Source organism: Macaca fascicularis, chromosome 16 (assembly GCF_037993035.2).
Source record: "Macaca fascicularis isolate 582-1 chromosome 16, T2T-MFA8v1.1".
Classification (NCBI taxonomy): domain Eukaryota; kingdom Metazoa; phylum Chordata; class Mammalia; order Primates; family Cercopithecidae; genus Macaca; species Macaca fascicularis.
Genome location: NC_088390.1, coordinates 40910826 through 40923941, shown reverse-complemented (window position 1 = coordinate 40923941; position 13116 = coordinate 40910826). Strand labels below are relative to the sequence as shown.

Sequence of the window (13116 nt, the reverse complement as noted above, 5' to 3'; positions counted from 1 at the left end):
GTTGCAGTGGGTCCTTGTTCTTCTTAGATTAGGGATGGGGTTTCAGGAAGACGTGGTGGATATGCTCTGCCCTGAAAGCTGAGTAGGCAAGGGAGTGGAAGAGTGTTCTGGTCAGAGGGAACAGCATGTACAAAGACCGTGACATGCAAAAGAGCATGACTTATTCAAGGGACTGAAAGAAGCCTGGAGGGTAAGGGGAGATAAAGGCTCAGAGGAAACTGGAGGGTCAGTGGGCCCTGACAGCACCAGGCAGGACTCACTCAGGTATATGGGCCCGCATGGCAGGCTGCCTGCATCTCTGCTGATTCTGTTGGCAGGAGACAGAGAGGTATGACAAGAAGACCTCTGATGTTAGGGTCAGAAAACCTGACTTCAAGAGCCAGTGTGGTCAGGACTCTGTTGAGCCTCAGCTTTGCCTTGCCTAAAAAGGGGATCACAGTGCTGTGTTCAGATAGCAGCCACTGTGACAAAGTCATCATAGATCTGAACTGGAGAAGTGTTAGAATGTTCAAGGTTAGCAGTGTGTGGCCATGACTGAGTGGGTGTGCACATAAGTGTGCATCTGCGCTCCTACCTCCCACCAACACCCTTCTTCCACCATGACAAAGTCGTTGCATCACCTGTACCAAGCCACTAAAAATACACTGGCTTCTGGACCAGAGCCAGGCTCCCCCAAAACCCTGGGGGCTGAGGTGGGGAAGGAGAGACCAGGAAGGGCTGAAAAGGTTGTGAGGGCCTCAATCTCTGGGCAAAGTGGTCAGTCACTCACTATCAGACCCTCACCATGCAAGGAACAAAGGCTACCACTGAGGTCTTGAGCTGTGCCTCCCTCATCTTATTGGGGCCTGTTTGAAGATGGGAATGTGCCTCCCTTGTTATACTGGATGCTCCCCAAGTGCAAGAACCATTTCCCCACCCCCCACCCCCACACCACTTTTCTTCTTCAGAATAAGAGAGAGTTTGCCACTCAGTGTGACTGTGACTGATTCTATTTAAGGGTTGGTCAGCTCCAGGGCTGTGTTCCTGGGGAGGGTCTAGAAGTAAGGGTGGGGTATCCTAGCTGCCTGTTCTCTCAAGGCCAGGGCCCCATGGGGTCTGATGTTCAGTTCTGGGAATTCTTGGATGGAGATACTGCTGAGAACCTGGGCCATTTTAAGAGACATCCTATCCATCCTGGTAACACTGGGTACCTCATTCTCTAACTCCAGTGGTCATGAAAGACAGGCCCAGGGAAACAGAAAATCTGAGAAACTCTGCCAGCAAGCATACATCCTGCCCACTGCCATTAGTTTGAACTGAACAGAAAAAGTCATGTAAGAGAAAAGAATAACCAGCCGCTCATTCTCACAGGCCAAAAAAGTGTGGGTGAGAATGCAGCAGGAAGGATTAAAGTTTGATAAAAAGCAGAACTTTTTGAGGGCAAGTAATGTCCTAGATAATTTAGGCAAAAAGAGATTTCCTTCAGTTATCTTTTCTACTTCCTTTTTTTTGTGCATTGAATTATTCATCCTTGCACTCATTCATTCATGCAACAAGCATTGAATTATCTAGGTAACTGCTTCCATTTTCCACTTCATCTTGCTGGGTTGTCTGATAGCCAGCAGGGCCTGGGTGGAAGTGTGTATGGCAGAGAGTGGGTGGGAAGTGGTGGTGGTGGAGAGCTGAAAGGGGTTTAGAAGTAAGGGTGAGGTATCCTAGCTGAGACAGCAGAAAGGAGATAAACTCTGTCTGACTGTGGGTGCTGAGACCACTCTAATGGCTTGCTTGTCCCCACTTGTTGCAACAATGGCCTCACTTGTCTCAGTCCCCCCTTTCTTTGGGGGTTCCATTTGTCCCCCAGAGACCCCGTGCAGTAGCTAGATGAGTGTTGGCTCTCTGTGATACCCTGTCCAATCCTTGGGGACTGCTGGAGTATGGCAGAGCCAGCTGAATTGGTGATAATAAGGCCTACTTTTCTTTTCATTTAAAAAGACAGAGAAGGAAAATTTTTAAAGAAATTTATGTTCCTAAAAACACACACACACACACACACACACACAGCTGGTTCATTAATCTCTTATTAAAATTCTGTGTTGAGCACGGGCAAGGAAGAGGTAAGGAAGACCCTGGGGAGGAAATGGGGAGGAAGAATCGTATCCACTTGTTAGCATCGGCTGCAGGAATCAGGGGAGAGAGGTGTGGGCTCGGGCAGAGAAAGATGAGGGAGTTAAGAAGGGGCTTCTCCATCACAGAACGAAAGAGTTGGAAGGGGGCTTGGAGGGCACTGCCTCCTCTCATTTGGGAGAGCAGGAAAACAAGACCCAGAGAAGTAGGTGAAATTCCTGTGGCTACACAGCAAACTGATGACAAAGTCAGGATTTGAACCCAGATATCCTATATCCTGAGGACTGTGTGATTTCAAACCGCTTTGAATTTCAAGACTTTGGACCTTTGTCTCATTCACCCCAGTTGGACTTTGAGCTACTGAAAGAGCTGGGGATCAGGTGTGGAGCCCCTCACATTTCTTTCATAGCACTTGGTAAGGTTTATTAATGAATGCTACTAGTGATTGATTATCATGACTGCTTGCAACCAGAGGCCAGCTTGAGGCTAGAAGCCCACCATTGGAAGAAGCTGCAGAGAGAGGGGATAGCAGAGGTGGTGGAATCTGTTGAGAAGTCTGGGGCAGACAGCCAAGCCAGGAGCCCCATTTGGGCTCTGGTGCTTGTTCTGATCCCAGAACAAACTTGCAAAATGACCTTGGTCAGTCCCTTCTCTGTGTGTCCATTTCCTCATCCACATGAGGCTGAATTTGGCGGTTCTTCTTTCAGTGTTGTGGACATCATTATGTGCAGGGCAACAAGGTGAGACTCTGCCCCCAATGCATACTCCCCTGCCCCAGGTAGGTGGTCCAGACCCCAGTGGTGGGAGTTGGTGCCTCTCAGGGTTTCAGTTTCTGCAGCATCGCCAGCACTCGCTACCAATCTCAGGTCCAGGGTCTATCAGTTCCAGACAGGCCCCTGGCAAGGGCCTAGGAGACACCCAAGTTCAGCTCTGGTATTCCACAGTGGCCTCATCCCCCACAGCGAAGCACCAGCCATTCTCAGAATGGATTCCAATAAAGCTCATTTTCTGCCACCAAGTTTATAACACATCCCCACCTACTGGTCTTAAACATTAACAAGGCTGTGTTGTGAATATGGCTGTGTGTGGCCAGAAGAAAGATGGGTGTGGGAGAGGGGAGACAAGCATCATCCCTCACGCCAGGCAGTAAGGGGGTCTCCCAAGGGCTGATGCTTACCCTGTCCTGCTGTGTTCCTCCTGCATCTCCAAAAGGGCTCAGGGCTTGGGCGATCGGGAATGGGGTGGGGTGTGTGGACACAACCCACAGGAGAAGCTCAAGGTTGCTGGGCTGGGGATCATGGAGGTGAGGACACGTTTTGAGATAATGTATTCAGAATGATCCTGGACACTACATTTGTATCCTGTGAGACCATGTCATAGCATGTCACCTGAGACACTTGGATCTTGTATGTGCCCACTCAAGGGGCATGGCATGGGCCTGCTCCATCCTTTTGCTCTCTTTGTGGTATCTCTGCCTGTCTCCTCCACTGCCCCTCTTCTACCCTGTACCCTAGAGCTCCCTTTTCAACTGATGCTGGCAGGGTCCCTCAATGCAGAGTTGTTCTCCTGCCCCATCCATTTCTTCTGGGCACCTGCTATGTGTCAAACACTGGAGAGCCATGCAAACACGTGGAAGACATGGCTCCTGCCCTAAATGCAAGAACGTGGGGATCAGGAGGATTGCACAGGTAAGCATGCCCATGTATACCCCTCACACAGCAGCTTATGAGGAAGAAGTGCTAGAAAAGTTGCATGAAGTACCAAAGAAGTCATGGAAAAAGTTCATTTATTTCTATCGCGTCATGGGGACTGCTGGTGAGAAGCTAGGGGGTAATCTAGGGAGGCTCCCTGGAGGAGGTGACATTTGAACTCAGCTTTGAAGGTTAAGTAAGAATTTCTGGAGGCAGAGTAATCCAGATGGAGGGCTGGTGAGTGCAAAAGCAGAAAGGCAGGAAAGTGAGAAAAAGCAATACCTCACGGGGCACATGGAGGATGGCGAGAGGCCATTATCACGGAAGTGAAGATGTGGATTGGGACATGATCATAAAGGGCTTTGGAGGCCAGGGCAATGAGTGTACCCTTTATCCTAGAGGCCGTGGGGAGCCAGCAATGGTTCCTGAGTAGGGAGCTGACATAATCAACTCTCTAACAGATTTATCCACCACGCTGACCTCCAAACTCCTATTTGAACTAACGATGGGGCTGGGAGTCTCCCCAAAGATTAGATACAAGAAAGTGGTCTTCACAGATGTTCCCTGGAAGAAGCCTGGAGACTGGGAAGTGTAGAGGTGCCCAGACACACCACTCTGCCTATCTCATGGGCTGAACTGGGCCCTGAAAAGGTAGTGGGGCTCCATTCACACATGGTCTCTGTCCAGGAGTCCTGGCAGAAACTGGGAAGGGGAGAGATGGACCAGAGACCATACTGCCTGTGGAAATGGGGAATGTGAGGGAGGCAGCCCAAGGTCACCCTGCCCGGTGGCACCAGAGTCAGAGTGAAACCCAGGCTACTTGGCTCTCAGTCTGGCCGTGTGGTCAGAACCCTGTGATCTCAGTTGCCTGCCAGGCACAGAAAACTGCAACTGTCCTTCTATCCCCCAGTATTTTAGAAAAGCCCAGGAACCCCAACCAAGAGTCAGCTCAAAGGGAGACTAAGTCCCTGTATACTATTCTTAACAGAGGGAAGGGTGGCTAGGTGGGTGTCAGGCAGCCCTGGAGGAGGAGGGCGGCCCAGAGGAGAGGGGGTTTTATTGTGGGGGGATTTTTATCATACTGGCCTTACCCATCTGGGGGATCTCCGAAGTTTTAAGTATCTGCTGGCACCCTTCTCTGAGGCAGGGGAGACTGAGACATGGGATGGAGAAGAGAGTTCAGGACTCAGGGAAGGAGCTTGGAAATGGAGCCATATAGTCAGGAGGGGAAACGTCTGCTCAGTGGGGCGATTCTGACCCTACCTCCTCAAATACCTTCTTTCTGCTCAGGCAGCCAAGCCCTCTGTCCTTATGTGTGCTGTCGCTGTGTTAGGCACTGGCTGTGTGGAGAGACAGGGAATAAGCCCATGGCTCTGCCTCCACCAATCCAGGGCTACTGGGGCACAGAGAGGGCACTGGTGCCTAAGGAAAAAAGGAGGCCAAGGCCAAGACCAAGGGAAGGCAGCCAGGACGCTAAGGCCCAGCTGGAACTGCGTCTTAGGAACAGGCAGGATTCTGGCAGGTGAGGAAGGGAAAGGGATCTTTAATTCCAGTCTCAGGGATCAGGAAGGTGGGCAGAGGGGCCCTAACGACAGAGTTTGAGCTGCCCATCAACAGCGTTTGAGGTGAGGCCGTGGTTGGGCTTTGGGAAGGGAATTCTGACAGCAAGATGTAAGAAGAGGGGAAGAAGCCACCTAGACTCAGGCCTGGGTTTCTGGGCTTCCTCCTACTGGGCAGGGAAACTCCCTGCCGGCCAGTGCTAGGTCACAAGTGCAGTCCACGCAGCTCCAACGCGCAGACAGGCAGCCCACCTCTCTCTCCCCCAATCCCATTCTCAGCGTTACACACAGAGCCTAGATATTTCCGGTTCCCCGCTATGCTCCCACTTACCCTCATCTCACCCTCGTCCCTCTGCTGGCACGCTGCTCTGCCCATTCCTCCCATAAAGAACTGAGGTTAGCCGTCTCTGGTGAACTGAACGCACAACAACCCCCCTGGAGTTACCTCAGCCGGGAATAACCAAGCCACCCATAGAGGGAGGTCCTCCTGCTCCCCTCCCCCCTCCTAGCCCCAGGACCCTACAATTCCGAGAGCCCCTTCCTTTTCTTATTCTTTCAACCTTGAGAATGCGCTTTGGTCAGGGTGAAAGAGGCCGCTGGTTAGAGATCTTGGGCACACTCCTGGCGAGCTTGGGCAGGCTCTTACGGACTGGGCAGATCTGGGCAAGAGCTGAGCCCGGCACATCGAGGGCGCTCCACCAATGCAGACAGCCCACTGCCCCCTCCATCTAAGTGCCCTCCATCCTGCCTGAGGCTCAGCCCTCAGCGTGGAGCACCGAAACACCCTCGCCCCCCAAACCCGCCACGCCTTGCTGGTTGAGAAAATGTATCCCAGGTCTGCTGGTTTCACGTTAGGAGGGAGCAGAGGGCCCCGCTTCTCCATTCTCCCCTCGGAGCTGTCTCCTTCCCTCCTCGGTCTGCGCCCCTCGCCTCCTGGAGCGTTTCCAGCTTGCGGAAGGCCCGCTGCAGCCTCCTTCCGTCTGGTCTGAGTTCCCACTCTTGGGGGCTGTTCAAAGCCCCACTGCCCGCCACCCGTATGCCCGCTATCCCACCGCCAAAGCGCACCAACCCCTGTCCCTCCTTCTCCCACCCGCTTTACCGCGGAGCCCGGGGTGAGCCTGGGGAGCAGACGCAACAGATTGCAGAATGCGAGAGCGCGGAGCCCGCTCCCTTCGCGCGCCGCCCGCGGCCCCGGCCTGTACCGGTGCCCAGACCCCCGCCCTCCGGGCTCGCCTAAGCCGGCCATTTAGATGCAGCTCACAGGACCGTGGGCGTGCGAGCCGCGGCGGCTGCCCGGCCCGGAGTCAGTCCACTTCCCTTCCCGAGGACCGCGGCAGGAAGCGAGGCGCCGGGCGGCGCGGCCCCGCACCGGCCTGCGCGCCCGGGGCGGGGAAAGACGCGATACCGGCGGATCCCAACAGCCCCCAGGCTGGCTGGCCGCAGGGGGAGACTGGGGCGGGGGGCGGCCGGGACGCGATCGGGAGGATCTCTCGGATCCCTCTAGATTTCCGTGGGCGGACACGCCCCCAGACCCTCGGGTTCGAACCCTTCTTTATAACCCGGAGAGGACTGGAGCGACGCCCTCCCCCCACCCTTTCCTGGTGCCGGGCTCGGTCCCCTCAGCTGAGCTCGCCGGAGGACTCGGGGGCTGGTGGTAACTCGAGCTGCAGCCCGAGACGCCAAACCCGGAGTGGCGGCTGCGAGTCCAGGCGGTGTGGGTGCTCTTCTCCCCAGTCTTCCCCGTGCCCCCTCCGGTGGCGCCTGCCGCATCCTCACCCCGAGTCCGCGCCGCGACACTTACCGTGGGCGAGCAGCGCTGAGAGGCAGAGCAGGGCGGCGCCGCCGCGGCCCGACATCCCCGGGGCCATGGCCGAGGCGGGGGCGGGAGGGGTCCGAGAGGGCAACAGTCGACGACGACTTGGCCCCAGGCTGGGCTTGGTCACATCCAACTCAGGGCGGCCGTGGCGCCCGGCTGTCTCAGATGCAGCTCCGGGGCCAGAGAGTGCAATTTGGGGACACTTTGCAGGGAGGGGGCGTCCCAGGCCCTGGCGGCTACACCCTCGGAGCCGGTGGGGGCGCAGCTCCGGGCGGGAGGAGCCTCCACCTCCCCCAGCTGGTGCCCCCTGCAGGATCTGCGAGGCGCGGGGGGAGCCGCACGTGCAGTCCCGAGCCCGGTGGCCGCGGGCGTCCCGGAGGCTACCTAGAGCCCAGTGCTGAATCTCCCGGCCCCACGGCCCAGCTCGAATCCGAACTCACTCGAGGGTGCAGACTTCCAACGCAAGCCCCAGTTTCCTCGGTTTCGGTAGTAACCCCACATGGATAGAGCCGCTGTCTTCCTCTAAGCCCCTGCAGCAGCCCAGCGTAAAAATCCCAGGTCAGGTGCAAATGAATGCTGTCTTTCTCAAAGAAAGAGAAAATCCAGGGAACTTTAATCCATCTGGAGAAGGAAAAGTTTCCGTGCGGTGCTGAGACTGGCGACGCGGGTCGCCACCACCCTAGGCGACGCCCAGACCGGATGCCCGAGGCGGGCGGCCAGATGTTTGTCCCCTCTGCAAGCCTCGCTCCTCGGCTCCAGCGCGCTTTCTCCAGTCTGGATCAGGGCCCGGGCTCCACACAGGCCAGGTCAGCGCCTCCTGCCCAGGCAGCCGCTCGGCGGTTGGGGCAAGGGTGGCGCGGCCAGAACCGGCTGCCCCATGTAGATGGGGCTTGGAGAAGCGAAGGAGCGAGAAAGCCGGCTAATGGCCCTGCCCCGAGCCCTTCCCGCCCAGGGCGTCGACTCCGGCTTGATGACCATAAACGCTGTAAGATGCAGAGGGGCTCCGGCAGCTCGCGGCAGCTTCGGGCCACCCCGCTCTCCGCTCAGGTCTCGCTGTCTCAGCAGAGGTGCGCGCTGCCCCGCCTCGCTCCTCGCCTTCCCTGGGGGAACCTGCACAAACCTTGAACTTTTCTGGGGTTCAGAGTCTCCGACGCCTCCTTCTCCCCGCCGCCCTCGCCCTGCCCCCGGACGCCCGCTCGCCCGTCGTCTCGGTGCTGCCGGGCATCGGCTCCCGCTCTCTCCGAGTCAGTTTGGGCGAGCGGATCGCCGCGCCAGTCCGGGCTGCGGGCGGTGAGAGGCGGGCGCGGCGCCAGGGGCCAGGGCAGCCGGCACCAGCGCAGCCTGCGGCCAGGGAAGCGGCAGCTGGTGCCTACGGGGCCGCGAGGAGAGGAGGTGCCGGCAGGGGAGCCGGCTCCCCATGGACGTGTGTGGGGGTAGAAAAAGAATCGAGGAGCAAAAAGGAAGAGGAGGTGGGGGGAGCCACAGTTGCACGAAGCAGCAACCGCCGCTGTCGCCGCCTCCTCGGCGCTCGCGCCGGCTGCTCCGCCGTAAATGACTCGAGAGGGACAAACACACTCGCGCTCGCCCGCCCTCCTCCTCCGTCCGGGATTCAGCGCCCACCCGGGCAGAAGCGGGCCCCGAGCTTGGCGCGCTCGCTCCCACCCCTCCCAGATTCCCCGTGGTCACGTGGGCCCGAAGCGCGCGGCCCACGGCTTGCGCGCCACGGAGACTCCCCCCACTCCTAGCTCCCCCTCCTCTGTCCACGTGTCCATTCCGCATTCCCAGCCTGGGGGCGCGCGCGGCTCCTTAATGAGACTCGGGCCAAGGGCCGACCTCGCGATTCCGCTCGCCCCTATTTTATGTTTGATTTTTCCTTCCCAACGCCTGCTAGCGCTGGGACCCGAATGGGGCTGGCCAGCTCCGGCAGCTGCGTTTCTCCAGGGCAGACGCCAGCGCAGTCACTGATGTCCCTTTTCAAAGGATGCACGCTCCCCACCGGGCGCCGGAGGTGTTTTGCAGCCGCTCTGCCAGAGGCGCGGGTAGGGGGCACCCTACACCCATCCCCAGAGTCCGCTGGGCACAGGCTGGGAATCAGCCTCGCTGCTGTGCCCAGCTCCTCTCGGGCTGCGGGGGCTCTGGGACACAGATTCCTGCGGGATGGGTCCGGGGCGCAGCTGTGGGAGACCTATTTATTCCGCTGCTGGGGAAGGATGATGGAGAAGAGGAGGGGACAGTGCTTTCCTACAGGTTGTTTAGCAAGCCTTTAAAGAGGCATGCCGTGGGGGTGGAGAACTGCCCCTCTTGCATACTCACCCAGGCCCCTGCTGACTAGGGGGAGGGGTGGCTGGAGTGATATTTGTTCCGCTATCAGGCCCTTTCCATTAGAGTGCAACCTAGATCAGACCCGACAAGTCAACCTTCACCCCTCATCTGTCAACCAGGCATCGGATCCATGGCAGTGATTTTATAGCTTCATTGGGTATCAGCCCCAATCCCCAGAGGGTGCATTTCAATTCCACCCTACTCTGGAGGGACAGGGTCTTCAACCCCATGGGCATATCCCTACTGGGGAGGATATGGATCTTGAGGGTCACCCTTTTATACCTCTGCACTCAACTGGAGTGAGATTGTGGGGCCAGATCAGAGCAAAGCCAGCTGGGGTGCTCAAACCCTACCCTCCATCTGCCTGACTCCATGCTAGCCCTCTTGACCCTGAGAGTTTCCTTTCATCCAGGACAGTGACATTTTGTTTTTGGAAAATGTGTTTGCATTTTTCCTGGAAGCCTTCCTCCTCCCTGGCTGCTGGCTGTTGCTGCCTCGCTTGGTACCAGGGCCTATAGAGGGCTGCTCTGGCCCTTCCCCCACCCCCACATCTGTCTGAAGTTGGGGGAAGGTGCAGCCTGGGGAGAGCTGGCCAGCTTTTGGAGGCCCTGGGGATAAAAGGTGCTGGAGTCGTCAAAGAAGATGATTCTCATTAGGCCCCTAATGCCTGATGGCAATTAATGTTGCCCAAGGGCTTATTCACCAACCCACTGAGAAGCAAGCTAGCAATCAGGCTCTGTGTTGGGGAGAAAGGGGAAAGATCCACCTCCTGAGGTAGGGGAGGGCTTCAGGAAGAGGAGGAAGGAAGTAGGGAGGGCCCTCCATCCATGCCCAGCACCCTATCAGAAGGGACATGGAGCCTGAGCATGGCCAGAGGGAAGAGATGAGGTGCTTTACTGAGCCCAAGACACACCTCACTCTGTGTTGTGGATCAAATTTCCTTTCTCCTCAAATGTTCCCAGCTGACGCTGGGGTCTGAGGGGCAGCAACGCCACCCCTCTCCCAGCTGTCTGTGGAAACAGCACGGTGTTCTGGTCAGGGTGAGCAGGGACTCAGACATCGAATTCTTCTCTCTGCACCCCCGTCTCACCCCACCCATAGCTCTTACGTGATAGGAAAATAGACCTTCCTTCGAGATTGTTTCTCCTCCTTCCTCCCTCCCTTCCTCTCTGTCTCTGTCCCTCCCTTTCACAATAGTACGGTGCATATCTCCAACATCACAGGCATTGTAGGTACAACAGTGAGCAAAACAAAACTAGCTCTTGTCCTCATGGAACTTACTGTCTAGAAGGGAAGGCAGACACTAAGCTTCTAATTGCCTGCAATTGTGGTGTGATTTGGCATCATGCACTTTGCCCATCTTATGGAGAAGACTGAGGCCTGTGGTTGGAAAGGGTGAGGGAGCAGCCTGCTATCTTCAGAGAATACAATTTCAGCCCCAGGTTCTTCCTGTACCTCTGATATGGAGCTACCCTTCCTGGATCGAAGCCGTCTGCCAAGTCAATGGGCCTGATGATCATCTGACTCTCCAAATGCCAGATTTTCCTCCTCCTTGCCTCAGGGAAGTGAAGGGCAGCCGATAGCCCACCTGAGGAATAAAATATGACTCCAACCTCTAGTGCTCCATGGACCTGTCATTCTCAGCAGTGTAAATCCTATGGCCCAGAGAGAAGGCAGTTGGCACAAGGTAGACAGCCAGTTGTTTCAGCTATTCCAATCCTGCATGTCATGTACCTGGAAAGGGGTTCTATACATTCCCTCTGCCTTTCCTACTACCCCAGCAGACTGCCCTCAGCCTTACCTATGAGTCCTAGTTATGGATTCCCAACCAGTGATGCCACTGGAGCCTAGATAAGGGGAAGTCAGAGGAGCCACCCCAACTGGAGCCCAGGCTGGAGAAAGGACCTGGCATGTGTGTACTCTTCCATCCCAGATGAGCACCTTATCAACTTAAGGTGGTAGTGTCTCTGCTGTTTCCATTCTATTTGTGTCTTTCTGGACAGAGGATTGGCAATGGTTGGAGGTTATCTCAGTCACCAGTTCCCAGGTGATGCCTGGAACAGCCCTGTCCTCCTGCCAAGGAACCAGGCAGCAAGCAGGGTTCTGTCCCAGGCCCCAGTGCCCTGCATGGATGCTTATCAAGGACCCATATATAAACTGACACCCACTTCCTCCCATGCCTGACCTGCCCTCATGATGGGCCAGGTGACATCTGTCCTTCAGCATGCCTCTGTTTTTCAGAATGCCTACCATCAGGAGACAATCAGACGAGCCAATGTGGAGCATCATGAAGACACGTTCCTGGGATCACCCTGGAATCCTACTCTGTCTCAGCTCAAGGGGGTTCTGAGATTTCCTAAGCTAGCCCTTTCATTTTACAGCTGCAAAAATGGAGGCCTGTTAATTCAGTCATTTTATGAAATCCTGTGAAATTTTTATTGAGCTCTAATTGTGTGTGAAGCATTATGGAATGCTTCTGTACTGGAATGCATAGGTTGAACAAGACAGATAAGGCCCAGATGGCAGAAGTTCAAGAGCTTTCGCAACCTATATAGAGAACCTAGAAATATTAATGGCTAATCTTAATGAGTATGTGCTTTTTATGTGCCAGTCACTGTGCCAGGCATTTTGCATGCATTATCTGAGTCCTCACTACAACCCTGTTAAGTAGATACTGTTATTATTACCATTTTCCGATGAGAAAACTGAGGCTCAGTGAAGGTAAGTTTCTTGCCTAGGGTCATAGAGCTAGAAAGTAGCAGAATCACAACTCAAAACCACATCTATGTGATTCCAAAGCTCAGGTACGTAACCCATTTAGCCATTTTCACTCTGATATGCAAGGGCCCAGGATTTCATATATGACAAAGCTATCATTTCTGGGTGGACATGTTTATGGGCAGTGGGGTACCAGGCATAAATAGGCCATTCAACATGGGGAGGGCAGTGTGTGAAGGAGGCCAGCACAGGGGCCCTGAGAGCACAGGCACCTCTGATGAGAAGGTAGTGTGCTTTCTGCAGTACTGTTCTGAGCAGCTCACCCTCTTGTTCCCCTTCCCCAGTACCCAGATTCACACCTATATGCTGTTGGACTTTCACCCCATTTAGTACACAGTTATGCATACACATGGCTATTGTAGCAATTGTCCAGCCTTCACCATGCAGCTGGGCTGCTTTGCCTTCCCCTGTAGGCTGAGCTCTCAGCTCAGATTCCAGGACCAATAGCGAATGTCAGCAGTGAAGGGCAGGAGAATGTCAGCAGTGAAGGGCAGCGTGGCACGATGGCCAGCACATGGTTTTGCCAAGCAGAGACCTGGGTTCCAGTCCTAGAAGGCAAGGCAACTGTATCAGTTTGCTCATGCTGCTGTAACAAAATACCACAGACTGAGTGGCTTAAATGACAGAAGTTTTTTTTTCTCACCATTCTGGAGGCTGGAGTCCAAGATCATAGTGCTGGCAGGGTTGGTTTCCCCTTAGGACTCTTTCCTTGGCTAGAAGATGGACACCTTCTTGCTGTGTTTTCACATATGGTCATTTTTCTGTGTTCATGAATCATGGTTTATCTTCCTCTTGTTATAAGGACACTAGTCATATTGGATTCAGGCCCCATGAAAATGGTTTCATT

General features: G+C 55.4%; 1 protein-coding gene and 1 non-coding gene across 2 annotated transcripts in view; one reads left to right on the top strand and one right to left on the bottom strand.

Annotated features, from left to right (window-relative positions):
• Positions 1 to 8855, bottom strand: part of TMEM132E (transmembrane protein 132E) — a 59524-nt gene extending 50669 nt beyond the window's left edge. Inside the window, exon 1 of the mRNA XM_015437996.4 lies at positions 7155 to 8855. Coding sequence (XP_015293482.3) covers positions 7155 to 7221 — 67 coding nt within the window. The 5' untranslated portion in view covers positions 7222 to 8855. The remainder of the gene's footprint in view (positions 1 to 7154) is intronic.
• Positions 8856 to 8939: 84 nt separating this feature from the next.
• On the top strand, positions 8940 to 10867 carry TMEM132E-DT (TMEM132E divergent transcript). The gene is made up of 2 exons (XR_006693080.3): positions 8940 to 9419; positions 10689 to 10867. It is a non-coding gene; the product is annotated as a TMEM132E divergent transcript (transcript).
• Positions 10868 to 13116: the final 2249 nt, after the last annotated feature.